The sequence below is a fragment of the Pyrgilauda ruficollis genome, unplaced genomic scaffold (assembly GCF_017590135.1).
Source record: "Pyrgilauda ruficollis isolate IOZ18807 unplaced genomic scaffold, ASM1759013v1 scaffold18, whole genome shotgun sequence".
NCBI lineage: Eukaryota > Metazoa > Chordata > Aves > Passeriformes > Passeridae > Pyrgilauda > Pyrgilauda ruficollis.
This window is the reverse complement of record NW_024516984.1, coordinates 184,277-211,856: the sequence shown is the minus strand read 5'-3', so window position 1 is coordinate 211,856 and position 27,580 is coordinate 184,277. Positions and strand designations below refer to the sequence as shown.

Sequence of the window (27,580 nt, the reverse complement as noted above, 5' to 3'; positions counted from 1 at the left end):
GAGTGCTCAGGGTAGAGGTGGAAGCTTGGCCTCTTGTTGCTGAAAACTTCTGAGATGCAAAGGGGGTCATGAGGTTTCAGCTGTTACCTGAGAGCTTCTTCTGGGGTTTGCTGGTTTGTTGTTTAAAAATAAAAACTTTTTTTAAAGGTTTGTAGAATGCAAAGTGAGAGAAAGGTTTCAAGTGAAACAAATACCAGCTTAAAGAAAAATTATACACCAATTTAACAAATTGAGATTTATTTAAGTTCTATATTCAATATATTGTAATAAAATAAAATAAATCTCTTAAAAATAAGCTACTGAGAAGATGTTCATAGAAGCTTTGTGAACTACTTCATCAATAACATACTAGACAATCCATGCTGTATAATCTCCTTTGTCCCCTATGTTCGCCCTATGTACCCTTGACCAGCAATCTGTGCTTGCTGGTGTCAAGTATTTTTCTCTTTTTCTAAACGCTGAAGTTGTGCTTCTCAGGCACAATTCATGTGGTTCCTCACACCTTTCCCAGCCAGCTCTCTCAGAACGGGGTGAATGGCCCCCAGGAGACTCCTCTCTCTCTTCATTTGCTCAGCTGGAGCCGGGATGAGCTGGAGCAGCACACAGGCACTCATCTCAAGATAGGAGAGAGGAATCCTACCCCTCCTCCCAGTAACTCACATTTCCTGGTTTTCCCAGAATTAAACAGTGCTGAATTGTTTGGCCCCAGAGGAAAAAGGAGGAAACAGAACAACAAAGGAGAAATCTGATTCCAACGGGAGCTGTTGATGGAAAGCATTTAGGCAGAGCTTCAAAAGAGAGGCAGAAATACTCGCTTGTGTCTCGCTTCAAGTGACACACATCAATAAAGCAGTGTAGAAGCAAAGGGATCTGCTGACGTTCAGAGCAGATCTTCCATGGGAAACACATTTTCTGATTTGGCTCAGGTATGTCAGGAGTCATTAAATCAGGAAATTACAAAACTGGAGGCTGGTACTATTGGGAATCAGAAGGGAGCACAAAAATGGATGAATTCTGTACGGATCAATTTAATAAAATATAGTGGCAGTTTGAGAGCTGACAAGCAATCAAACAAGATCAAAGTTCTCCCACAATGGCTGGCATTAGATGGAGCATGGTGTTTGCTAGGTGGGAAAGGCTGACCTGCCCTTCTCCACCAGGAACATGTTTGTGGACATATATATTAATTCAAGGTCCCAAATGACTTCATTATTTCAGGTCACTAGCCTGATCCTCAACTCCTATTGAAGCTTTGTTTATCAGTGCTACCAACCTGTTTCGCAAGGCCAGCCTTTATTTTGGCTTACATACTGTATTACCAAAGGCTGATGTAACATGGGTCACAAATGTCTGGTGACAAATCTCTTCCATCCACTGTAATTTCCATGTGAAATCAACTTGCATGTATCCCAGATTATATACAGCCAAGCAAGGAGACGGTGTCTTGGCACAAGCACGTTTAAATCCCCCAGGTGCAAGGAAGGAGAAACAAAGATTCATTACAGTAATAAAGTTTCAGCCTTCTAGGGATGAGGTCAAATGAGAGCAGCAGAGCACTGGCTAACAGGAGAGCAGATCTTATGTACACAGGAGCTACCAATAAGCCTTCTGACACGTGTCTGTTGTGTAGGGTCCATTGAGGGAAAATACCTACCTTATCACTGAACATTTCACAGGGCAAGAAATGTTCATTGGACAGTGTTGCATGAGTAGGATTTTTTTTTTTTTGGGGGGGGGTCTAAATTTGCTTTCTTAGCTTATTTACCTTTGAGCCTGGTCAGCAAGTAGTGAGCTCTGTCAATCTGTATGTTTACTCCAAAGGAAAAACACCGTATCATTTTGGCACTTAGCAATTTTGTATTTACTGAGAATCCTTTCTTTGTAATGATGGAAATTCAGTGTTTAGGGTAGGAACTGTTCACTGGAATCAAGCCTGGAAACTGCAAGAGTGCATGCCAGAATGCTGCCCACTTCTTTAGAGTCAATGAAAATATGCTTTCTCCTTAATACACTACCACACATTAGTATGGTTTTTACAGACTAAAAGCTGCTGCTGAAAATGACAAAGCAAACTGAAAAGTGCCACTAATATCTAGGTTGCAACATGTTGCCAGAACATTCCTGAGAAACAGGAGCCTCCTGGGAGCAGTGTAGGTGGCATTCGCTCACTTTGGAGCCCCAATGTTTATACCAAATTGCATTTCCTTGCCACTGCGCATGCCAGAGCCTGCCTTAATTTAGATTTTGCCCTCGTAAGACCCTGAACTCCTTCCACTGCTCCCTACTGCAGGCACAAGCTACAGCCAGAATCTCCCAGGACTGGTCTCAAAAGCTTCTTTCCCCTTCACTCAGTTCAGTAGAATTTCATGACATATACATTAACTTGGATTTAACTTGGTACTTCTCCAAATGCCAATTGCAAAAACAGGGCTGAGGAGGAGGAGGAGGGAAGAAAACTCCACAATCAAGTGTGATACCTGCAGGACAATAATTCCATTAACCTTTCCAGGGAAAGGCAGGTACTCTTGTTTTCTAGCAGTCTATCAGTTTTCTCCCTATTTATATATGTACTCTTTGCCTAGGTCATAAAGCATCTAAATGAAAATTTATTGCAGGGACTGGCTATTGATTTGCAATCTTGCACATCTGGAAGACATGACCCTAAAAGAATGTCCATTCTTTGAACTAATGAAAATTTAAACTCTAGCATGAAAGAAATTGTTTCAGGATAAAATTACCTGACATTTTGAATGAACACCATCGATGAACACCGTGTTTGTTTTATAGGTAAATCCTCTTTACAAAATACACCAGAGAAGTTTCAGTAATATTTGTGGGGTTGATTGAATTCAGTGAAGCCACACTAGAGGCTTACAGCAATTAATTACACCCCCTTAAGTATTGCAGAGAATGGTTACATGACAGCTGCTTCTCAGGGTCCCTGATGTCAATGGGATGGGTACTACAGTAGACTCTCTTAAGATCCAGAATTTTTTCTGTGAATGAAACAAGCTAGTCCATGACTGAGCAATTTGAGTAAACTCTCCCTCTGGGAGGGAATCCAGGTTTCTCCCTCTGTCACTTTGTGTTTCATTCAGTCATATCTCTGCCAAAACCGCAGAGTTCAAGGACTAAGCATAAATTTCCTGTCAATTCCTGTCCAAGTCGTTGCTGCTGACATCCTGATTTGCTGAAGAGGAAGATATTATCTACCTTTGTCAACAAACATCATTCTTCTTGCAATTCCTAGGGCAGGACCAACTCTTCACCTGTAAGGTCAGAGTTATGTAAAGTTGGAAAGGATATTTAACAAATTACTCTAACATGACGTATACAGGAAAAAAACAGTGCAGCCAGCTAAGGCCAACCACGAAGCCTGGTTTCCTCAGATTCTCTCATCACAAGAACCTTATAAACATTTGGCACTTTCACTAGCACTGTGCACCAACATGTTGACTCTTTGCTCATCTGAACTGTACATAAATTAATTTCTCCATGAGTTTATTAATGATAGATCTTGTATCTATCTACAATCCAAGCTGTCTGTTTTATATGTGCAGATTGCACTTGCATCAACTCAAAACAATGCAGATTTACACGGAAGCAAAGAATCTGCTGCTGTTTTGAGATTCATAGAATACTCTGAGGTTGAATAGACTCAAGAGTCCAACTCCTGACTAAATGATCCATCAGGGGGGATTGAACCCACAGGCTTGGTGTTATTGTACCACACTCTAATCAACTGAGCTAATGTCAGAAAGATGACTGTACTTTGATCAAATGTCAAATTTAACCACCTTTTGCTTGAGCAAAGCCATAATTTTTCTTCCTTCCCTCCACCTGCCAATGCATATTTCTTCTGCTGCAAGTATTGCAATAATGTATTACAGCAACAGTCACTATAACAGTGGTAATGATATCACTAACAATAATTATCTTGAACTAATATAGTACCTTACTTCTGGGGATCACACTGTGCTTTAAAATCATCAAAGCTGCCATCTCCTCTGGAGCTTCCATCTGAGTGAAAGAAACTCAGATCCCTGCCTAGCCTCTCTCAGAACATTGCTCCTTTTGTGAATTGTCCTCAATCTAAGCAATAAGGTTTCATCCAGAGCTGAATGAGCTAACAAGCTAGAGGGGGTACCAGAAGTGGTACAATGACACCTACTAAGAGCTGAGCATAAATTTGCTGCTTTCTACACCCAAGGTTTGACCAACTTGATGTATAACAAGATGGTGGGACAGCTCAGGAAGAAATATGCAACTGCAAAAATGAGGCCAAGGCAAGTGACCTAAAAGGAAGGAGGGGGATACTTCATATGGAAGAAGAACAAAAGAGTCAAATCATGGTTTGTATGCTTAGATTTGTTACCCCAACTGATAAAAATGCATTTGTCAAGAAGTCTGCAAACAAGTTAGTGATATTCTAGAAACACTACGAGATATGACAGGTGGAGTAAATCATTCCACTTCTTCAGACAACCCAATTTTATCTGGGTTTAAATTTGGATCTATCTCTCATCTTCATTAATTACTATTGAAATTGCAGGCACTAATCCATTTACCATAGAACAAGCAGGAAACTGAGTATTCAAAGTATGATGAATCAGTGCTTTAACTAGCCAAAACATGACAGGCAAAGCTTGCTGCCGTCACTGGTGATTCCCCAAGAAGAGCATTTATGTAACTGTACAGTTATCCATAATTACACAGTGACAGGCATTCTGCTCACACACTAGGTCTGTTTGTTCTCTGCATTTTTCATAGTGCCCTGTGTCTCATAAAAGCAGTTATACAGACTAATACAGGTGCCAGTAAAATTAATCATTTCAAATGGGGCTGTTCAACTCAGGCAACTGCAGGCTTGGAAAGCATCAGCTCTGGAAATGAAGTCAAAGTCTGGCAATGCTGGCTGGGATTGAAGAAAAGCTCAGGAAACAGAACTGCCCATCCTGGAGGAATCACACTTCTCTGTAACAAACAGCCTGGCTTATGTTTGCTCCTTGCAAAATTACAGCTGGGATTATCAGAGTTGCTTCAGAGTCTAGAATCTGCATCCCAGATGGAAGTTGCACCCTTCCATCCCTTGCCAAGTATAGTCCCATTCACTTCTTTTTCTGCTGTCTAGGAAATCCTAGCAGACATGCAGTAGTTTGGTAATAGCTAATCTGCCTGGTCAGAGTGCATTTTGCCTGTGCTGGAGTTGTTTCTACTCACTCCAGTGAAAAGCAGCACCACCTGCAGAGGGCTGCTTCAGCCCAAGATGTTTTAATAACACCAGATGCAGCTTTTGAGAAGGGATCTCGTGTCTGCTTAGTGTTTGGGCTATGACTTGTATTACTGATTTATAATCTTCAAGTATCAGGCCAAAATGCTTCCTGCTTAAAGTTGGAAATCCATCAAAAGCAGTGACATCGCCCTTTCTTGTGCCAGCTGTAACATGGTCAGACAAGAATGTGGGGCTAAGACTGCTGGTTGCTATGTTGGGATAGGAGATATGCCTGACTAGTGTATTTAGTAAGACATTAAGACACATTAAAGATCATATTGCTCCACTTCTCTGAAAAATACTTATATAAAAAAGGCCAGCACAATATTCCAAGAGCAATTTCCTAGATGTAATCAGTCATTCCTGCTGATGTCAGTACCAGGGATGGGGTTTCAGTGACTCCAGTCACGCTAGGCCTGCCCTTCAGGGACAACACAGTGCCTGAAAAGAGACCTGAATTCTGGTGCTTGCTTTGCAGCAGCTGAAGTGTTTGCTAAGCCCTCACGATCAGCGCCTGTGTGATGACACCAACTCTCTGTCATCACTCAAGGTGTGCTAGCAGGGATGCCACTGGAAGCTGGGGAATGCGCTGCTCCTGGTCAAGCAGCTGATGAACGGTGAGGATGCTGCACGGGGAGGCAGGGGACGAGGCTGCCTTTCCATGTTGGCAGGACAGGCTGTGTGGGGAGCAGCACCTTCATCCTCAGAAATGCAGCCCAAACAGCTGGGCACCAAAGACAAAAGAGCCTCCAGACTCTGAAATCTGCAGGGGATGTTTAAAAAACCAAACTGTATCAAACCCAGGAAAGGGGAGAAAGGGGAAGTACAGCTCTGACCGATCATAGAGAAAACAAGCATAGCTCTGACCCAGCAGAAATGAGAGTGAAATCAAGGATGTGGGAAGCAAGGATTGTCGTCATTAGCAATAAATAAAACCAAATTGCAGTTTAGTAAGAGCTGACCAATATACTAGGTGGCAAAGTGTGAGTCAAAGCAAGTGCAGAGCTGTGAGTCATCCACCTCAAAGGGCTTTATCCTTGGATAAAAGTCAAAAAGAGACAGCTCAGGGAGAAAAAAGGAGTGTTGGAAAGGACAGACAATAGCAGAGCAGTGGGCCTCCTCACAGAGCAGAGGCCACGTGGAGGGCAAGGCAGCTATCAGCCAGTTATTCTCCCTTACTGTTATTTCTGTATGTTTCACAAATACAGGGGTCAGCCTCCTGCTCTGGGAACTTCACCTGCAGCACAAACAAGAACTAGAGCAAGAGCAGAAAGAGGGAAGTGGCACAGAAAGCAAGTCATATCACTAAGGATGTGTGTTTGTGTTTGTGTGTTTAAATGAACAAACATTTATCAAGATTTTTCTCCTGCAGTCCATTTACCATGACTTTATTACTGATACAGTACTCTGCAGGAGCAATACAGCAATTAGTCAGCTGACATGGCTTGGTCTTATAAAGTAAGATGAAAAGCAAGAAACTAAATTACAGGTCAGATAAAGGCAACTGTGATAAGGATCAATGCCATTTGAGAGCGTGAAAACACAAAGTTGGAACTCTTTCAGGTGGGATGGAGAGAGGCAAAAAGGGATGGAGATGATGAGATGGCTAGAAGGACACAGAAGAGAAAGTGTACAGGATGAGAGGCCATCGAGCATCACACACATCTAAACACAGGGTGACGTGAGTTAGTTCTAGATTACAGGGAAGCACAAGGAGTGACAGGAAGAAGCAAAGAAAATGAATATGCAGGATCTCATGCTGCTTCAAGGACAGTAAATACAAGAGGCAGGTAGAAAGAACAGGAAGATGGTCATGGCAATCACATCCATAGTGTCTTCCATCTGCAGAGGAACACTTTAAAGAAATTCCAAAGAAATTTAAAGAAATTCCAAAGGCATCAGGACAGATCAAACCACAGATTTATCACCAGAGGATTGAAGCTAAGAGAGAACTGAGCCATGTTTCCATGTCCTCAGCTCAGTTTCAGAGTGCAAATCTAAATCAGCTCCCTTGATTTAATGTGTATTTTCCATGTTTTACAATACAACAGATGACAATAGAACCTGGTTCACTTATATCCTAGGCAAGGCAGGCATGAGCTGAAGCAATCAAAACCACTGGAAGCTGTGCTGAAATAAGATAGGAAAAAATTAAATAAGTGGGAAGAAATCCCAAAGGTTCTATATATTTTGAGTAATTTCATTTTCTTAGGACTTCTTAAGTCCAGTTTCAAGTAATTCTTCCACATTATCATTATCCCTCAATATCCCCTCACTTATTTCCTTGCAAGTCCCTGTATCAGGTGGGAGAGCACACCTCTTCAACTTTAAGCAAAATTTTGGTCCCACAACCACTTTTGTAGGCACTACTTTTTTATACTTTGACAGAAGATATAGAGCTTTGGCGAGGGAAGGATCTGAAAGAATTAAAATAAGCAAAACCTCTGGATACTGACTGATACAGAACCATAAGTTAGCAGCCTGAAAATTAACCCTACAAAAGGCTGAAATTAGAAGAATGGATGAAATATCTACAGTCGTTACCTGATTATTGAAACATTACAGATATTTTTAGGCATGGGATCTTTAATATACAAAAATATAAACTGGTTTGTTTACAAAACAAACAACTACATATTTTTTAAAATTCTTTGTAATGACAAACATGTCCAGTATTAATGCATTATACTAAGATCTGTGTCTGTCTCCTATCAACAATCTCTAAAGGAGAGAAAGAATGATTGTTAAACTGAAAAGCATCAGTATCGTGAACTTGTAAATAAAAAGGAAAATTATGTCTGCAGGGCTTAGAAATAATATTTAAACAGAGAACAAATGCCACCATGCAGATATACGATGCATGTTTGTACAGAGAAAGCTTAGAAAAAGAACACAACTTCCCTGTATTTATTCATTCTAATGTATTACAGCACAATGTTTAGGCCACATAATAAGCTGTCAAATGAAATAAATTTCATATAATATTAGTTGAATAAAGCATTTTGGAAGATTGAAGTGCAACAGTAATAACATTTTCAACATTACTTTAACAATAATTTCAGCATGTTCACTGGGAGAAAGAAACTTGTATGAAAAATGATTTTTGGTTCTCCCACCTTCAAATGTGCAATTTTTTTCCTTAGGAAAAAAGGAAAATTGAGTGAGCAGGCTGGATTTTTCACTTCTTTGCTAACTATGCATGTAAATAACTTGATATGCATTTATAATTTTACTGAAATCAAGGTGTGGGATGATCCATATTGGAGCATCAAAAGAAAACTTAAGTTCCACAATAAATGCAACAAGGTACACTATAAAACAGCAGGTATAAAGAAGGCTTAAGAAAAAACATCTAGAGCACAACTGAGCAATTCTTTATTTTATGTCTGTCCATGTATCGATGGTCTGAACACAAATATTTAAAACAATTACTGTTCTTTTCATTGCAATGATTATGGTTACATATTCCAGCAATTTTAAAAAACCCTACACTAACAAACAAACTCAGATCAAACACGATGCATTAGAAATGCAATGGATAATTTGTGGATCATTAAAAACATAAGCAACTCCTGTGACTATCCAATAAATCAACAACTGCTGAAGTATTTTAGAGTTTATTAAAAACCCAGGAAACTTAAAAAGCTCATTTTACACTCCAAAAGGACACACATATTGGTTTAGTTTTTCCTTGCAGCTGCCAGACAAGCAACCAGTTTTCCAGCAGCTGCTCAGCCACTGGCCTGACTGTAGGTCAGGAGACGTGTAGCCTCCAAGGGACAATTCCCACAAACCTCCAAGGGACAATGTCCATAAACCTCTTCCATAGAAGAGTTACCAGTTCTGTAATCACAGAATCAATTAGGTTTGAAAAGGCCTCTGAGATCATCGAGACCAATGTGACCCAACACCACCACATCAACTAGAGCGGGGCACAGAGTGCCCCGTCCAGTCTTTCCTTACACACCTCCAGGGACAGTGACTCCCCCACTTCCCTGGGCAGCCCGTTCTAATGTCTAATCAGCCCTTCTGTGAAAAACTTCCTGCAGAAGTCCAACCTAAACCCTCTCTGGCACAGCTTGAGGCCATGTCCTCTCGTCCTGCCTCTGGCTGCCCAGGCAAAGACGCTCCCCTGGCTACAACCTCCTTTCAGGTAAGCGTAGAGAGCCATAAGGTCACCCCCGAGCCTCCCGGTGTCCAAGCTCTCTGGAGAGGCCCGGTCCCTCTGGAGCGGCACGAACGGCGGCCGCGCTGCCCGGGAGGTGCCGCTTTGGGGGCTGCGCGCCGGGGCGGGCGACGGGAGCGCAGAGCTCCCGCAGGGGAGCCCTGACACCGCCCGGCAGCGCCCCGGTGCGCCCCTGCACGGTCGCTGTGCCCCGGTGCGCCCGGTGCGCCCACGGTGCCCCCGTGCATTCGCTGTGCCCCGGTACGTTCACTGTGCCCCGGTGCGCCGCCGCTCGGCTCCGGCCGCCCCCCGCGCTCCGCAGCCGCAGTTCCGGCGGTGGGAGGAAGCGCGGGGCCGCTCCGCTCCGCGCCGCTCGCCGGGGGATGCGGGAGCTCTCCCGCCCCCGCGGCCGGCGGGAGGCGGGCGGCGGCGCGGGCGGGGCGGACGCGTCGCCCCGCAGAGAGCGGCGGGGGGACCCAGCGGCGGGCTGCGGGCACAGGCCGGCGATGGAGGAAGGTGAGGGGCGGCTCCTCAGGCCGCGGAGCCGGAGCCGGGCCGAGGCGGTCGGGGCCAGGCCGCTGGCTCAGGCCGGCGGTGTGGCCGCCCCTCGCGGTCTGTGCCAGGGCACGGACGGAGGTGAAACGCTGGGCTGCAGGACACAGGCGGCCTCCCGGGCCCAGCCCGCCCCGGCGGCCCCTCAGGCCCCAGCCCAGCCCAAGGCAGCCCGTCCTTTGCAGCCCCAAGCGGGAGGCCGGGCCGGTCTCTAAGGGACTGGGGTCTTTTTCACTTCCCTCGCCTGGCATTGTCTCTGGGCAGAGCGCCCGGGGCAGCATCTGTGGGCTCCGTGGATGCCTCCGTGAGTGTACTTTCTTCTTGGCATCCTTCCGTATGTTTTAGTCAGTCTTCTTTCTCGTTTCGATAAGTATTAGAGAGCATCCAAAAGAGGGCTACGAAGGTGGTGACAGGCCTTGGGGGGAAGCTGTGTGAGGAGCGCCTGAAGTCATTTGGTTTGTTCAGCCTGGAGAAGACTGGCGAGCTCTCCAGCTTGCTAAGGAGGGGAAGAGGAGAGGCAGACACTGATCTGTTCTCTGTGGTGACAGTGACAGGACCCGAGGGAATGGCCTGAAGCTGCAAATGGAGGGGTTTAGGTTGGTAACTAGGAAGAGGTTCTTTACCCCGAGAGTGGTTGGGCACTGGAACAGGCTCCCAAGGGAAGTGAACACAGCACTGAGCCTGACAGAGTTCAAGAAGCGCTTTGACAGTGCTCTCAGCACATGGTGTGGTTATTGAAGTGTCCTGTGCAGGGTTAAGAGCTGGACTTGGATCATCCTTGCAGGTACCTTCCAACTCAGTGTATTCTGCAATTCTGTTGCACTTTTAACCTCTACACAAGCTATTTTCTCCATGTCTTTTCAGTGCAAACCCCCTTTGTAGGGGCTATGAGATGGCATTTAGTTTTCTTGGAGAAATCAGGAGAAACAAAACTTTTAATAGGTACCCAGAAAAATGCAGGAGTAAAACAACCATATGCAAATCTGTCCCATGGCATATTCCAACCTCCCAGCTGTTCTCAGCAGGGGTACTTCCTGAGTTGCACATGGTTTCTGTATGTTTAGGAGTCTCCAGTTGCTTTTCCTCCATAACTGTTTCCTTATTCTCATGAATCTCTGCAAACTCTTGGTTTACAGAACATTCTTTGGGTAGGAGTGTTCTGTGTGAAGGTGATGTGCAATGAGCTGGTTCTTTTTAGCCTGACTCATTAGGTTTATTTGAGAACTTTTTGTATTAGAAAAGGTGAATCACTGCTCTCTATTCAGTGTGTTTGTGCACTTCACTAACTAGTAGACGTCTGGCATGTTTCTGTTGGTCATCCTCTTTTCTAGACTGAGGCATCTTCAATTTGCTTCCTTGTATGAAAGCCATTGCACAACTTAAATCACCCTCATGGCCCTTCTCTGAATGTTTCCCAGCTCTATCTTACCCTTCTCTAGATGAGAAGACAAAAATTACAGACAGTGCTCAATTAGTAGGTGAAAAGTAGATGAATGTAGTGGCACAAAGTAGGAATGAGTTATGTTTTTCTGCAGTAGAAGCACAAAAATAAGTGGAACACATGTTTTCTGAGCAAGAACTTGTTTGAACTGGGCACTTACATGGAACTGAAAAGCAGATGAAGAATTATGTGCTGGATAGAGAGTTACTAGAGGCTGTGTCATCAGTTCAAAATTCTAGATAATTCTTATTGTTACCTTGTTTGACTTTCATATCACTCTGAAGGATTCATTGAAGTGAAAACAGCATTTTTCTTGTTTGCGGCAGCAGCAAGAAACAGAAGTAACTCACTCACATCTTTTTGTGGTATTGCTTTGGGGTGGAATATGTAGAGCAGTCTTCAAAACTGAGGTGAAGATCTTTTGCTGATTGAGATGTTGTTTCAGAAGTAGAATTTTAAACTGTTCCTTCTTTGGGAGCTTTCTCTTACTGCTGTTAATGCTGTGCTTTATAAGTTTGTTACACTTCTGCTATGGTTCACTTCTCTGCCAGAGAAGCAAAGGCCTTTTCCTCCAGTGTTCTCAATGCTGTTGCTTTGATCATAACTAGAATGACAGGGGCACTCAGTTGTCCTTCCAAGCACATATCTGCCCACTTTTGTGATCTAGGGTTTTCTTCTCCTGTGTTTTGTTTTGCATGGTACAAATTATTTTTAACTGCAGTGCACTTGGTGTTTGCATTGCTGATAGACTTCTCATATACATGTCATGAAGACATGCTAGTATACATTTCATTTTGGATTGACATGAAGATAAATGTGATCCTGAACACTCTACACCTTGTGTTGTTTAGAATCTTTCCAGTTCTTGTCTTGTTTAAGAAGGTAGACATTTTCTGTTCATTCCATGAAAAATGTTACCATTGAGATCTTGGTTTGCTCAGAGTGAGTCATAATTTGCTCTGTTAACACACTGGTGTCCTGATACAGGCAGACATCGTTTTAACCATTTATATTTCTATCTCTAGTTTCTAACTTTTAGATTTAATAGCCAGGAATTAAAAGCAGACTGAATTAGAATTGAAGTAATTAATATACAACCAGGGTACTTAAAAGCTTTGTTGTGGGGTGTGAAGATTGACACTTCAAGTTTGAAGTTGGGTGGATTTATGAAGGAGCTGTTTTAAGTCCAGAGGAAAACTGGTGGCTGCAAAATTTCAAGCAATGTTGGACAGTAGGTCAAATGGGAGAGCTAAAAATTCTGGAGCGTGAATTACAGTTAAACCTTTTCATTACAGTTCCAGAATGGCATCAATGTTGTGGGGTATCGTTAATATAGGAATTATAAAATACTTTTTGCAATGAGTCTTTTGGTATTCACAGACCTACAGTCTGTGAATTAGCCTCATTGCCTTTCAGACTGTAAAATAAATGGACCAGGACTCCAAACTGCTGCTGCTCACAAAAAAGTGAACAGAAGCCCTTGGTCTTGTGATGTGATCTATGTGGCTTAGCAAACTGGGCTTTAAAATTATGTGTTAGACTAAATATTCATAAATTGCTTAGTTCCAATAGATCCAAAAGCAGGGAAAAAAGTTATATTACATTTGCTTTATAAAAGCCTTTGCTAAATAAATAATGGGCATTTCAATTTAAAAGTAATGGGCTAGCCCAATTTTTGTATTACACTGCTATAGCACCAAAAAACCAGGATGAGGAATTGGCACCAGTTTCTCCCAGTGTCTGCATCAATTTATCTAAACTGCTGATTTCCTTCATTTGTGTTCACCAAATGAAACAAACCAGTTAGCTTCCAGTTTGGGTTCTGGCTAGTCCCAGAGTATGGCCTCAAGAGAATACTGTTGTTTTTTCTAAGGAATAACATAAGAATTGATTTCTGTAGTGTTATATTGTTATTTTAGTTGGGCATATGACATACTTTAACTGAGTCTTTGTCAAATGTATCTTCCATGGGATTGAATCGGTAGCAGTAACTGGGTGCTACCTGCTGCTGTGTGGATTTCCCAGTGTGATTTTATGTGTTATGTTGCAATAACTTGAAAAAAAATGTCTTCAGGGGCAGCAGACCTGCGACAGAGAAAGAAACAAAACTGCACAGAATCTGACAAAATGGCTCCAGAGGAGAGAAACAAAGAAAATTCAAAGCTGGGAAAGTCGCCAAAATGTAAGCTACAGAATTTTTAGCTGACTTTTGATTGTTTTTTCATTATTCTCTTACATTTTATGGGAAGATATTTGTAGCATGGTAATGTATAACAGACTTAATTTGAATTAGGTTTTTGAATATTTCAAGGGAAAATAGGCATGCACACTGGAGTTCTTTAATAATGACATTTTATGCACTGGAGAGTGAAATGGTCGTCTTGGACTGTTTCAGGCTTGGGGAGGTAGAGGCAGGGGAGTTAAAAATTTACTATTACTGTTTGCATACAAATAATATTTTTATTGCTCCTGGAATGATCTTCTGGTTGGAAGCTGATATGCATGAAGTAATGGTACTGAATCAAGAACAGACAAAAAGTCCTTACAGCTTTTCAAAAACAGAAGTAAAATTAGGTATAATTTTAGGCTAGTGCTCACCAAGCTACCAAAAGCTTTTGTGTTAAAAGTACATACTAACTCAAGGGAGCTACAGGTGAAGTAGACACCCTTTGAATGAGTTTGGTAAAATTCAGATTAATTCATTCTTATATTCAAGAACAGAATGGAAAATAGAATGTCTCAGAAATTATGTTAGATGTGCTATGCCACCTCTGTCTGTTAATGTCTTTTAGAAGTTTGTGGTGTTTTGGGTAGAATCTAGAGTTTGCTCTATTTATCTGGAAGAGGCTTTTCCTTCTTGGAATTCATTTGACAACAAAGCTTGCTGGAGAAAATTTGCAGTGTAGTGTGTTGAATATTTTGTCTGAAGGTCCTGTGAAGCAATGATAACAACTGGGAAAGAAAACTACAAGACAGGAGTAACAAACCAGTTTTCAATGTATCTGTGCTGCTGATGGTATGATAATTCTCATGCCAGTAAGGTCGCTTGTTGTTCAGAAAGAAGAGTCGTGTAGGATGTACCGTTTGTTTCTCAATCCTCTGGACTATTTTGTTCATTTTCAGATATGCTAATCCAGCGTTTTGCAAAGCTTTTCTTTGGCTGTCTCGCAGCAGTCACCAGCGGAATGATGTATGCTGTGTACCTCTCTACATATCATGAACGGAAATTCTGGTTTTCCAGCAGGCAGGTAAAGATAAACTACTGAAACAGAAGCCAAATTGTGTCCTTGAAATCAAATCTGATCCATGTCATGTTGAAACTACTTGCAGTCCTGTGTCCTTTTACTGAGGCCTCTGTCTTTGAAACAACTTCTTTTTTTTTGTCTTCTTTATTTTCTTTTTTTCTCCTCCTGCTAACAGTTGTCGTGGCTTGTCATGCTTTTTTATATTTTTCCATACCACCCTTTATCCTTAAAATACCTTTCTAAAATATAGAAAAATAGCTGAAGCATACTGGGATTGCAGAAGCTAATCAACAGGAATATGTGTTGGGCTTTTTGGACTTTTTTTTTTGTGTTTGGATTTTGGTGGGGTTTTTTGTGTTTTATGGTTGGTTGGTTTGGTTTTGTTTTCTTAAGAACTCCATTACTAAGTGAAGTATAGAAAGTCAAATGAAATTCGGGTTTGTGAATATGAAAAGTTCCTGTGGATTTTGTGCTGACTTACAGTGTGGATTTGAGTTGCTCAGATTCCAAGCATGTTTGCTAAGTTACAGAGAGCATTATGTACCTGATAGAAATGCTGTGAAGATTAATGTTTTGTGGAATATTTTGAAGATGTACAATGAAGTCATAACCATGTACTGTGTTACAAAACTGGTCTATCTGAAAATACATTGTCTTCTCAGGAAAGAGATTTCAGGCGATTAATATATTTTTTTTTTCTAGGAACTTGAACGAGAAATTACATTTCAGGGTGACAGTGCCATTTATTACTCGTTCTATAAAGAACTGCTAAAGGCTCCTTCCTTTGAAAGAGGTACAAAATTCATTTGTTTTATTAGCTTTGAAAAGTGCTGTTCACTTTGAAGACAGTAAAAAACTCCTGCAGACTGGGGAGACTAATTTTATTTTCTTATGTAGGTATATTGGTCATATTAATTCAAAACCACACACTGTCCTAATTTTTCAGTGCCTTTTCAAAAACAGTGTTTAACTACCCTGTATTCCAGCAGATTGCCTTTAATCAATACTCTAGGATAGGGCTTATATTACTCTTATTATGCCCTGTATCAAAGTTATCATTGGGTTTGCCTGTGTCACAATAGTGGATTTTCCTGCCATGTAAATATAATTTATGTTGAATTTGGGAATGAGGGATGAAAATTACTGTTTTCCATCCTCTGTCAAAAGACAGAACAGTTTCTGTCACAAGCTGATCTGCTCCATCCTGTCCCTGCCAGAAGTTTTTAATCTTGTCAGCTGTGATGAATAAATAGATGCTGATGAGCACTGAGTGGTGGGGACAGAAAGGAACAGGAAGGAGAACAGACTGGGTGACAGTGATCTTCCTTTGTGCTCCTGCTCTGGCTCTGGGGCTCTGTGACCCTGGGTCCCTGAACCAAAAGGAAACTAAAGCAGTGAAAAGAAGAAGGAGCACTTCTATGCTTGTTCAGGGAGTTCAGAATGCACTGCACTAGCATGGGGCTGGAACTCAGGAGAGAGGACGATGAGCTGCCCTATCTTGCAGTGGTCAGCCACTGAATTAGTTCAGTCCCTTTGTGAAACCTCACTGAAGCCAGTAAAACTAAACTTCGTGGTTAGTGTGTTATTGGTTGAATAGTGTCCCAGCTGAAATGTAGCACATCAGCAATATCTGAGATCTTTGGTACACTCAGTGCCTCGTATCCTCTGGGGATATTGCCCATGCTGTGAGTGGATGGACTGCATGCCTTATTCAGGGACGCCATCTCTGCAAAAGGTAGAGTCATGTCTACAAGGTATTACAAGGTATCCCGTCTTCAAGAGATTATTACAGCTGTGCTGAACCCAGTTCTTAAACTTTCAGGACTTAAAACTCAGTTTTAAGTCCTGAAAGAGCTGGTTTGGCCTACAGGGAACCAACTGCACACCATACACCAAGATATGCTCAGAGCTGGAGCAGTTGTCTGGTTTGACTGTTGCATTGTTTTTGAGGCTTTTGGTCTCCTCTATATCTTGATTTGGGTTGTTTTTGCTCTTCCCTCTGTTGTTCTAAGTATTGACAAGTCTTTTTTTTATTTATAACATTTTGGAATGATCTTGATCCTTCAAGTATGGCAGTTTCAATTCCATCTTAACCCCATAGAAAGGCACGTTGTGTTTGGCGAAGGATTCTTAGAAATCTCAGAAACGCAGAGCTGAAAGGGGTGATGAGGCCGTCATATCTGATGTCCTTCTGGAGACACGTTTAATACATCCTGCTCATCCCTGTTAGATCTGTCTCACTCCTTAAGATCTTCCTGTGAAGGTGATCTATAGGCATGTAGTTCCAGACTGCATCAGTGTGTTACTGAAAAGACTGTGCTTCAGATGGTAAATTTTGGGCCTTCTGTTTAAAGACTGGATAACAAAAGGGTAATAACTTCCTAGCTAGATCAGTAGGTGGAATGACATCTAACACAGAAGTTTCTCCTTCCTTTTAAACTTGGTGTGGTGAACCAGTCAGTAGCTTTAATGATCAAATCTTATTCTCCCTGCCTTTGAATACACTTCAGTCTCTTTTAGGAACAGCAGTAGTAAGTGATTCCAGGAATATTTTTTTTTTTTTGTCTGTAGGTGTTTATGAATTGACACACAACAATAAGACAATATCACTGAAGACCATAAATGCTGTCCAGCAAATGACTTTGTACCCAGAGTTGATTGCCAGTGTTTTATATCAAGCATCTGGTAGCGAAGTATGTGCATTTATCCTATTTTCTGTACTTGCATTTTGGTTGTGTGTATGTGTGTACTTGCATTTATCTGTGTGTGTGTGTATGAGACTTTCTGTGCTATACCCAACTAATACATACATTTTTTGTTGAATGAGTTGAGCTAAGGCTCCCACCACGTCCAGATTCTCCTCAATTCTGATCAGTCTCTGGCATTTTTGGGGTTTAACACTAAGCAGTAACTTTTTCTGTTATTCTTTACTTCTACAGACTGCTTAGAAATGTCAGGAGTATCTGTGCTATCCATTAAAAACAGCAGAGTTAGTTAACTCCTTTGGAGTACAGAAGTCTGTTATAGTGGTACCTGTCTGCCCATTCTCATAGGGAAAAACACTTCTGTAGATTGACCTTTTGTCAGTTTCCACTTTACTCAGGCTTTGTTCTGCTTATGCTGTGTACTTGTGTCCTCTCTCATTATCTTTCCTTTTTTATTATTTACTTATTTTGGAACCATTTTTGCCACATCTTTACGTCTTCAAGTTCTTCCCTTTTTTAACTTCTCCTAGTAGTCCTCTGAACTTTATATCCCACTGCAGCATAGATTATTAAATCTGACACGTAGAGTGTTCAAGCTAAAGCAAATTCAAAAATCGTGGCACTGGCAAGCTGAGTCCTGAAGTGTGCACTTAATTCACACTGCTTTGTTCTTCCCCATGTTTTATTTGAGCCCCAAATAAAAGCATGCCCAGTACTTTTCTAAAAAAGGAGGCGTCTCTTACCTGTTTGTAAAGCACCTAGCACATTGTTAGCAGTAACAAATTGTAAATAGTAATAATTTCCAGCTTCAGCTCAGTTGCCACTATGTCTCTTCGTTTTTATTTTAATTTCAGGAAGTTATTGAACCAGTGTATTTCTACATTGGTATAGTTTTTGGACTGCAGGGAATTTATGTGACTGCATTGTTTGTAACCAGTTGGGTTATGAGTGGGACTTGGCTGGCAGGAATGCTGACTGTAGCATGGTTCATTATTAACAGGTAAGAAAAACATCTTTATACAATCTAGTTTGTCAATAAGGAATTTTAAAATATTAGTAGATTGAAGTGATTTTAATTAGTGGATTTAAATGCTTCTATTAAGCTTTGTGTTCTCACTGTGAGAGCAAAATCTTATGGTGAATAGAAAACATTTCCAAGAGCTTAATTGATTCTTATGATGATTTTTTTTTAATGGAAAGGCCTCCCGTTGTCCAGATCATCCACATTACCAGCTGAACTGACTTTATGTATGTGTGTGAATACAGGAGTATTCACACACAATTTCATTTTTAAAAAATAGTCCTCAGAAGGTTTGGTTTTGTGCTGGTAAAGAATGAAGACAAATGTTGAAAACAGCTGTAAAACAGAGCTGCGCTCTCTGGCCAGCTCTAAATGTTGTGGCAGTTGTGCGGTAGCATAGAAAGAAATTATCAAGTGCATTTTTTTTGGTCAAGAATATTTGATTTTTTCTTAAGTCTTCTTTTTGTAGTGGGTTTTTCTGCAAAATGGAATTTTCTTAGAAGATCTTAACATCAAGACTTTTTTTTATTTTAAAACAATTCACTTGGAATTCCCCTTCCCCCTGTGAAGCGCCACAATAATAGGGAGCCTCATTTGGGCAATGAAAATGTATATTCATGCTCTTGGTTTGTCACCATGGAACTCTGGGGCTTTCTGTGAACTTGAGAGCACTTGAAATAAAAGAACTATAGAGCAAAATGTTGGAGATATACCTTTAAAGTTGAACTGTTGGGAAGCATCTTCCAGGAGTGTGAAGTCGTCATGACAGAATCTGTGATTAGTAGCTGAAAATACTGTTCATCAAGCTGGTGTGAACAGTCGAAAATAGGAAAAATGGTGAATAAATCTGTAATTTTTTTCAGCAGTGAATAAGATTAAACAGTGTCAGCAAAATGAAAGGTTTAGTAGTTAAAAAAGCTCCAAATATGCCTCTGTAAGAGGCTTCAGATGAAAAAATGAAAGGTAATGCTTTTAAATACCTAAATGATGAAGGAGCTTGAGGCTCCTTTTTAAAGGCGTAGTAGACACAAAGCAGACTATGTACCTCTGAGACTGATACCTTTGACCACATTTGAAAGTGTAACTTGTGTTTCTGAGTCACTTTAGCACTTTTAAAAACTTTCACCTGCGCCTCTAATTGTGTGGATACTGTCAAGTCATTCCATGAGAAAACCCTGCATGCTCCCCATCCATCTTTAATCTCTTGTTTTGCTGGGCAGAATTTTTCCCTGTAGACAAAATATTTGCTGCTGTTGCTGTGAGGGAGCACCAGTTTATATCCTAAGTATGTTGTGCTTAACTACCTAAATCACTTGTTTAAAACATATTGTATGAGAACTGGAAGGAATCTTTTCTCTCAGCTGTGAGCTGATTTTCATTGCCGGTCAGAAAAAGCTCAAGGCAGATGCTTTTTGGCTTCAGTCCTATAAATGCCAGTTGACATGAAAACTGCTAAATGGATGAGTAAAGATTGGGCCTTCCATGCTGTTAATAAATTTGTGAACTGTATAGCAGCAAAATTGTGTCAGTGTTACTTTGCAGCAAAATCAGGAAAAGTTTGCTTGCAAAGGCCACATTTACAACTAGAAGTGGCATTTAGGCTTTCCTTGATATTTTTGTACAACAAATATTTTAATATTTCTGTTTCTTTGTATTTTATTCTAGGACAGACACAACAAGAATTGATTATTCCATACCATCAAGAGAAAATTGGGCTTTGCCGTATTTTGCATGTCAAGTAGCAGCTCTCACAGGTTATTTAAAAAAGAACCTAAACTGTTCTGCTGAGGTAAAGCAAAATTAGTTTCTTAATAAAGAGCTGTGGATAAAACTGTACTCTAGATTAGTTACTTCTGTTATTGTTGCCCTTCTGGGCAGAAAACAGTAGAAGTTTTGTTTCTTCTTTTCAAAAGAGCCAGTTGGATTTCACCTAGGCATGTGCAGTTTTTGCTACACAACTTGTGCCCTACCTTGTTATGCCCCCAGGAAGGTTCAGAGAGAACAGTGTGGTAATGGGCCCTGTGCTGCTTGGTTTTGAATAAACCTAGGCAGAATTTTTCTCATGTAAACTGTTTTTCTTGAAGAAGATGGTTGTTACTTTCTTACCCTGACTCTGTCTTAAAAATATTTCTTCTGATTGGCTTGAAATTTTCAATTGGTTTTTGAATATTTCAGTAATTACTTTCTTCCATCTGAAAGTTAAGCACGTCTGAAGTCAGTATTTTAATTATTTCCCAGAACAATAATTAATTTCTGTAGTTTATGTTTTAATGACCTTTCAGTTACTTGGTGACAGACATGCATGGGTACAAAATTAATGCTTTTTCTTTTCTTTTTTCCTTCTAGAAGTTTTGTTATCTTTTGGTGAATGCCTCAACATATACCTTCATGATGATGTGGGAATACAGTCATTATCTCCTGTTTGTCCAGGCCGTTTCTCTTTTCCTACTAGACAGCTTTGCCCTAGCACAGACAGAGAAGGTATTGGAACTTTTCAGCCTACTGACAGTTGGGGACTTACAGGCAGCCTTTGAGGTGTCCTGCCATGCATACTCCTCAGGAGCTCCAGAGGGCACAAGGCTGGGAGATTAGTGTCTTGCAGCCTGGGCCCAGCTGAAATGCATGTGATGCCCATCAGAAGAATAAAATAACTTTAAACTGGGTCTCTTTTGGAATGCTGTTTTTGGGATAGAAGCTAAACAAAGCTTCTGAGACCTGAAACATCCTTGGAGAGCTAAAAGAGTGATCAATGATATTCCTCTGTTTTGGGCTAGCTGCCTCTTTTCTTTCTCCTATTCACAGCAGGGTGGGCAGACCAACGAAGGGCTTTGTTGGCTCTGTGCAGTTAAAGGGCTCATTTTCACCCTCAGCGGCCTGTCCTGCACTGCTTTCGCAATAGATAGACTAGACAGATGTTGAAGGCAAATTGATTTTTGAATACAAGAAAGTATTTAAATTTATTCTGCAAAATGGTTCTTAGAAATGTTGCAACAAGGTGTTTTTATTCTGCCTGCTGCAGTTGTATATATGCTTCTTTGTACATGCATGCCTTTTGATTTTGTTAGATATCAAACTGCATGCAATTCTAATTCTCCACCTCTTCTTTCAGTTTCTTTTTATTCTGTTCCTAAACAGTGGGAAATGTTTGGTCTATTGTAGTTCAAAGCAGAGTGTATAAGGGAGAAAATGGGTGTTTTGGTAAAAATCTGAAGAATCAAGCATCAAGGTTTATAACATCTGCTTATCAAGTAGTAAATAACAGCAAGTATAGATAACAGTCATTATTCATTCCTGAGACAGATTAATGAACAAGTTATTTTGAGGGCAAGGAAAGCACCTGTTTACATGTGAGCTCTGTCACAAACTGTGTGTTCTTACTTGTGCCTTACTGCTTCATGCTGCATCACAGGGGGATGTTACTGAATGGGGAGACCCGGTAAAATACTCCTGTTTCTGACATTTTTACAGAATTCTTGTGAAGTAATTGTCCATTAGATAACGAGGCTGACCAGGATAATTTTCATGTGCAATGCTTTCCAGAGCCAAATGGTACCCTGCTAGATTAATGAGTTGAAGGATTGAAATCCATTCATCCCCTGATTAACAGAGGAAGTGAGCTATCTACTGGTCTAAAAACTAGGATTTATATCCTAGTTTTATTTTATTGTTTATTTTTTTTTCTTCAACAGGTGCACGAGGTGTACAGAATCTACCTTTTTTCTGTCATTGTGGGATACCTTCTGCAGTTTGAAAATTCAGCCTTACTAGTATCACCATTACTGAGTCTTGTGGTAGCTTTAATGCTCTCCAAATCCCTTCAGGTAAGTAGACTTTCTTCTAACCCTGATTGTAGTTTTAAAATTTAAACAGAACTCTAAAAATTATACAGCATTCTTTAAATATTTTTTGCAGATGAATATGAAAAAAAGCACATTTGTGTCAAGATTGCTGAAAATAATGTATATTTATTTGGTACTTACAGTAGCAGTGACACTAAACTTCTTATTAAAGGTAAGATTCCTCTAAAAAAGTGATTTTAATTTCAGAATCTAAATTAAAAGTGGCAGATACATCTTGAAAAAATCTTTTAAAATGTTGCTTATCTTATTGATATGACAGTTCGTAGCTTAATTCGTAATTAGTATGTAGCAATTCCAACAGCTTCGTTATGTTGGGGTTTTGGTCTTCTGGGTTGAAACAGTATAGAAATACTCTTTAAAAGACACTTTATCTGTTTTATAAATATGGGATTTGTTATAACTTGAATGACCTCTACAGACTAGTCTGAATATTAAAACAATATTCTTGTGCATGGTGACACAATAGCCAGGAGTAAGTATGAGTGGTCTTAGGGTACATATTAATTTTCCTTTACATTTCAAGTAGAATATGGGAACAGAGGCTTTCCCTTTGTGTAGGAGTCAGTTAGGAGTTGAGATTACACAGTGGGATTTTAGCCTGGTCTTGTACTTTGATTAGGAATTCCCTCTTGCTGGCCTTTTACACATATTATTGTGTTTTTCTTCTGTGCCTCAAACTCACCATGGTTGTGTTAATTAACAGTATTAACTTAAAAGTAAAGAAACTACTGAACCCTAGAAGGCTTGAAAGAATGCTCACGTGTAATTATTTTCCTGTGCCATTCAGAATGGCTAGCCTTGCTGTATCTCCAGGAAAATAAAATCCAACCTTGAAAAATATGTGTTAAATTACAGTTATGAGTAAGTTGCAAAACTTTAGGCAGCTCAGACAGTCTGTGTGAAGATTACAAATGCTCATGACTTCTGCTCAGCTGCTGTCCTATTTTCTAGTGGAGCCAAGTGCAGCACTCTTAGGATTGCTTGGGAGTAAGTCTGGGTCTGTTTTTCATGATCCTTTTACGCTGCTCAGTAGTCTTTTGACAACTTATTGGCAGCTTTTCACTTGCCCTCCTGGTGTGGTATGGGAGTGGAATAAGGGAATAATATTCTCAAGGAAACCCTAAATGTAGATTTATTGAAGATTTACAATGCTATACCAGTACCTTCACTAGCACACTTAATCCATTTTGTTAGTTTTAACTAAGTCTTGAATAGTTGATTGTTACCTGACATTTTGTAATCTGAATGACTATGTGAAAACTGCTTCCAGCATTTTGTGTGATTTTTCTCTGCTAAATTAATTTTCAGATGTTCATTCCTCATAAAGAAAATGAGCATTTGCTGAAGTTCATTGAAGTAAAACTTGGCTTAAACACAACTAAGTAAGTTTATTTAAACTCTTTACACCTCCCAAGATATCAAAACTTTTGAAACTGCTCTGAGAAGTGTAACATTACAGTGGCTTGTGAGAGTTTTATAGAGGAGCTAGGGAAATAGTTTAGTTATTTGTTGTCTGGTTTTAAGACTGAAATGAAAAAATATGCACATACAGCATTTACTTAGGGTTTTGAGGTTTCTGAAGTACTTCAGTATTTTTCATGCCTTAGGGTGAAAGCATTTCATGGATTTTTGTTCTTTTGTGATGTTGAAGAGTGAAAACTTTCTGTATCCTGTCTAGTGTTTCTAATAAGACTTGAAAGCAAAGATAATAGGGTAAAGGTGGCAGTATGAGCTTTTTATAGCCTGGAAAAAAAGGCTCTGGAAAGAGTCATGAACTATTGATACTATCTCAAAAGAGGCTTGGCTTGTGGGTACCCCCAATATTCCCTGTATGTTTTGGAAGAAATTAGGACAAGGGACATCTTAAAAGTCAGAGGGAATTGTGATTCTAAAAAAAACATTAGTATCTGTAAAAGAGTTGGATGTTGGACTGCAAGAAGACGTCATGGCAACAGATTTTCTGGAAAACTTCCAGTGGAGTGTTAGTAAGGACTGACACACTCCTGGACCCAAGCCAAGACTTGCAATTCTGTGCAGGAATTGGAACTCTCTCTGAAGAACTGCATCTTTCTTACAAAAAACTACTTCACAGCCTTTCAGGGGAACAAGTGGAAAATGGCATCACACCCAACTGAAACTGTTGGGGAACTTTTGGAAGACAGATGTTTTTTACAATGCGTTGTTTATCACACACACATACTCATTCTTAAGTGTTTTGTAAGAAAAGAAAGGACTCCTGGTCAGGATTTCAGTTTATTCAGCTCCCAGGTATTAATGGATTTCCCTCTTTTTCCCCCTGGGCCTTGCTAAATATCACTTTTCAGACTGTCAGACTCTGCAATGAAGCCAGAGATTGAGACAAACTGGGCGCCTTTACGCCTGGAACGCTCTGTAACTGTGTATTGGAGTTACGATTTGCAGCACAAGAGCTTCAAGATCAGTCTTTTAAGGCCAGTTTGGACATGCCCAGCTGTTAATCTTTAAACTGATTCTGTCTAATTGAAAGTGGTTCTGTCCTCTAGTCTTCCCTTGGGAGAAAATGAAAGAGGGAGGGAAGCAAAACAAAGTAAGACAAGAATGCATTCACAGGCACCACATGCTGCACCAGTTCCAGCTGACAATACACACTGACAGTGCTTCTGAGCAGAGTGTATTACCTTCCTCCTTGCTAGCTGAGAAAGAAGAATGATAAAGTGGCTTCAGCTACAGAACTAGAATTTCAACATTAAGGATTTTATTCCTGTCAGTGTCTCAGGCTTTTTTGTGATCTCAGATGACCACTTTCCTTTCTTCATCTCCTTGTTTGGAATGAGGACAAGCATACCTTCTTGCATCAATATCTCTGAAATCTTAATCCACCGTGACAACAAGATTCTTTTGGTCCCCATAATGGAGTTATGTGGGAGGTTGGGCTTTTGTGATATAAAGGATTTGTAGTCTGGTCTCTTCAGATCACAGATACTTTTTGGGAAGATAGACTTTTGACAGTTACCTTGAAGAGTATTTGTAAAGCAGTTTCAAATGATAAAAAGATAACATCAAAGATTAATTTCAAGTAGTTTCCTATGACATGAATAGGTTAAACTGCAATTGTTTTGTGCTGGATTGTTGGGTTTTTTCCTAATCTATGGGATATTATTACTGTTTTTAATGGAATGTTTTTGCCTTACTAGGAATTTTACAATGAATTGGCTCCTTTGTCAAGAATCTCTTCAGGCACCCTCCCAAGACTTTTTTTTGCGACTAACGCAGTCATCACTGTTGCCTTTTTATATTTTAGTATTAATTATCTGCCTTTTTTCTGTAACTCAGGTCATTTTCAGGAGAATTTGGTAAGTAACTTGTTTATGTGAAAAATAAGTTTAAAATAAGAGGTTCCTGAATGCCTCAGGGAATGGTCTGTCACTCCAAAGTTTGTTTTACTATTGAACTTGTCAGGGTGTGAGCACCAGTGGGAAGGCCCACCAGAGCCTCCTAAAGAAAAGTCCTTTAGTGAGGAGGTTCTTGAGCATCCCTCCTGTCAGGACAGGGAGTTGTCATTGCTTTGTTTCCCTGCAGGTGCAATTCCTGCTGAGCTCTGGCTAATGTTTGCTGATGTGTTTATGTCTTCCCACTGACAGAGAAAGATTACAAGATTTTATGTGTAATTCTCCTAGAACTTGATTTTCTGTTTTGGATTTGGGGTTTTTGTTTTTTTTCCAAGTTGAGAAAGGTGAGATGGATGGAGCTGAGAGGGCTTTGGATTTCTGATGCTTCAGTGTTGGTTTTTAAAAACACTTGTTTGCTTTGATAAAGTCCACTAGCCTTTGCTGCTTGGAACAGAACTAAAGTAAAACTGACTCAATTAGTTTTAGTTTCACAATGATTCACAGTTCCCTCAAGAGAAGGGGTAGTGGAACTGTCTTTGTAAAAAGACTAAGAATACCAACAGTGTAGATCCTAGCATAACTTGTCTTGGAAACTCAGTGGTTAGGAAATTATCTCTTCCTGGTAGAAGATGAATGGGGTAACTTCTCAGATACTGGAACAAATTTCTCACTTGTCTGCAGCAAAAATCAATAGATTTATTTCAAGGATGAAGGCTTCTAACAGATAAAGATTATGCTGCTGTAAATGAAAATGTTTGTCAGGTTGAATGTGTGATAGGATATTCAGAACAATGGAGCAAATTTCTTTTTGTTTGCTAGTGGTTGAAATAACTATTTATTACTTTGTAATGAGCAGTGACTACATTATGTCCAACACCTTTTTAAAGGAAATCTTAAAAGAAACCTTTTCCTCTCTCTTTTTTTTTTTAAATAATTTAACAATCTCAAAATATTTTTTCTAATTTTCATGAGGAAGCTTATTATAAAAATGTAAACAGAAATCACATCATGGTAGAAGGAATTGTTATCGATTCTGTGCCTTGCTATGTTAGTAGAAAACCTTTCACTGCAATATTTTGGCTATGATTTTTATTTATTATATATAATTAGAATTTATAATAATGTGACTAAAAGCTACTTCTGTTGTCTTTGTTGTACACATGTTCCATACACAATTATCATCCTACAGATTCCATAATTCTTTACCATGCTAATGGTATGAAGGAACTTAAAATGCATGTTCAGCATGATTTGTGTAAATGTTTGTAGAGTGTACATGCTCTTAAATTAGACTGTCTCTTGGTGCTGGATTACCTTAAAGTAAGATTTGTGGTCATAAGCAGTGATCCCATTGTATTATTGACAGCCATTGCTCCAGAGAGGTTGCAATCTAAATCAAGGGACAGTGGGTACTGATAGGTCATTGATCAAGTACAAAAAGCAAGTAAACAGTGCAGCAATATTATATGTTATGATATGGAATTATCTCAGTGCACTGCTGACTCAAAGGTATTTTTATTGGCACCTTTTCCTGGGATAATATCTGAATTAAGTGATGTCTCATTTTCTCCAACTGCAGTGGTGAACCACTGAAAGAGACAGTTAAACTTGAGGATGGTCGAATTGGAGAGAGGCCAGAAATAGTTTATCATGTAATTCACACAATTTTGCTTGGTTGTCTAGCGATGTGTTTGGAAGGGTAAGTCTGATTTTGATTTCACTCTTTTGAAAGCAACAGAGTTCCTTACTGGACATGATGCACTGTTTACCCCTTTAAAATCACCCTTTTTCAGAAATAATGTTGACATATAGTGATGCTACTTAGGAGTAGTCAAAGATAATTTTCATTATAAGTTGCATATGGTTATATGAACACTTGTGCTTGGTCTCTTTAACTTCCAAGCCTTAATGCAGCCAAGATCCAAGACATTAATTGAATCACATTTTAATA

At 40.1% G+C, this 27,580-nt stretch overlaps 1 protein-coding gene across 2 annotated transcripts in view; it reads left to right on the top strand.

Moving 5' to 3' along the window:
* The first annotated feature begins 8,635 nt into the window (after positions 1 to 8,635).
* The window catches only part of DPY19L4 (dpy-19 like 4), a 31,731-nt gene continuing 12,786 nt past the window's right edge, over positions 8,636 to 27,580 (top strand). The window contains exons 1-13 of one of the 2 annotated variants that reach the window (XM_041464371.1): positions 8,636 to 9,425; positions 13,505 to 13,612; positions 14,554 to 14,678; positions 15,378 to 15,468; positions 17,247 to 17,368; positions 18,235 to 18,380; positions 20,067 to 20,190; positions 20,748 to 20,882; positions 22,091 to 22,222; positions 22,314 to 22,412; positions 23,570 to 23,643; positions 25,435 to 25,593; positions 27,209 to 27,328. In XM_041464371.1, coding sequence (XP_041320305.1) covers positions 13,558 to 13,612; positions 14,554 to 14,678; positions 15,378 to 15,468; positions 17,247 to 17,368; positions 18,235 to 18,380; positions 20,067 to 20,190; positions 20,748 to 20,882; positions 22,091 to 22,222; positions 22,314 to 22,412; positions 23,570 to 23,643; positions 25,435 to 25,593; positions 27,209 to 27,328 — 1,382 coding nt within the window. In that variant the 5' untranslated portion in view covers positions 8,636 to 9,425; positions 13,505 to 13,557. Of the gene's footprint in view, positions 9,426 to 9,546; positions 9,954 to 13,504; positions 13,613 to 14,553; positions 14,679 to 15,377; positions 15,469 to 17,246; positions 17,369 to 18,234; positions 18,381 to 20,066; positions 20,191 to 20,747; positions 20,883 to 22,090; positions 22,223 to 22,313; positions 22,413 to 23,569; positions 23,644 to 25,434; positions 25,594 to 27,208; positions 27,329 to 27,580 lie in introns of those variants that run through there. The other variant, XM_041464372.1, reaches the window with a different exon arrangement.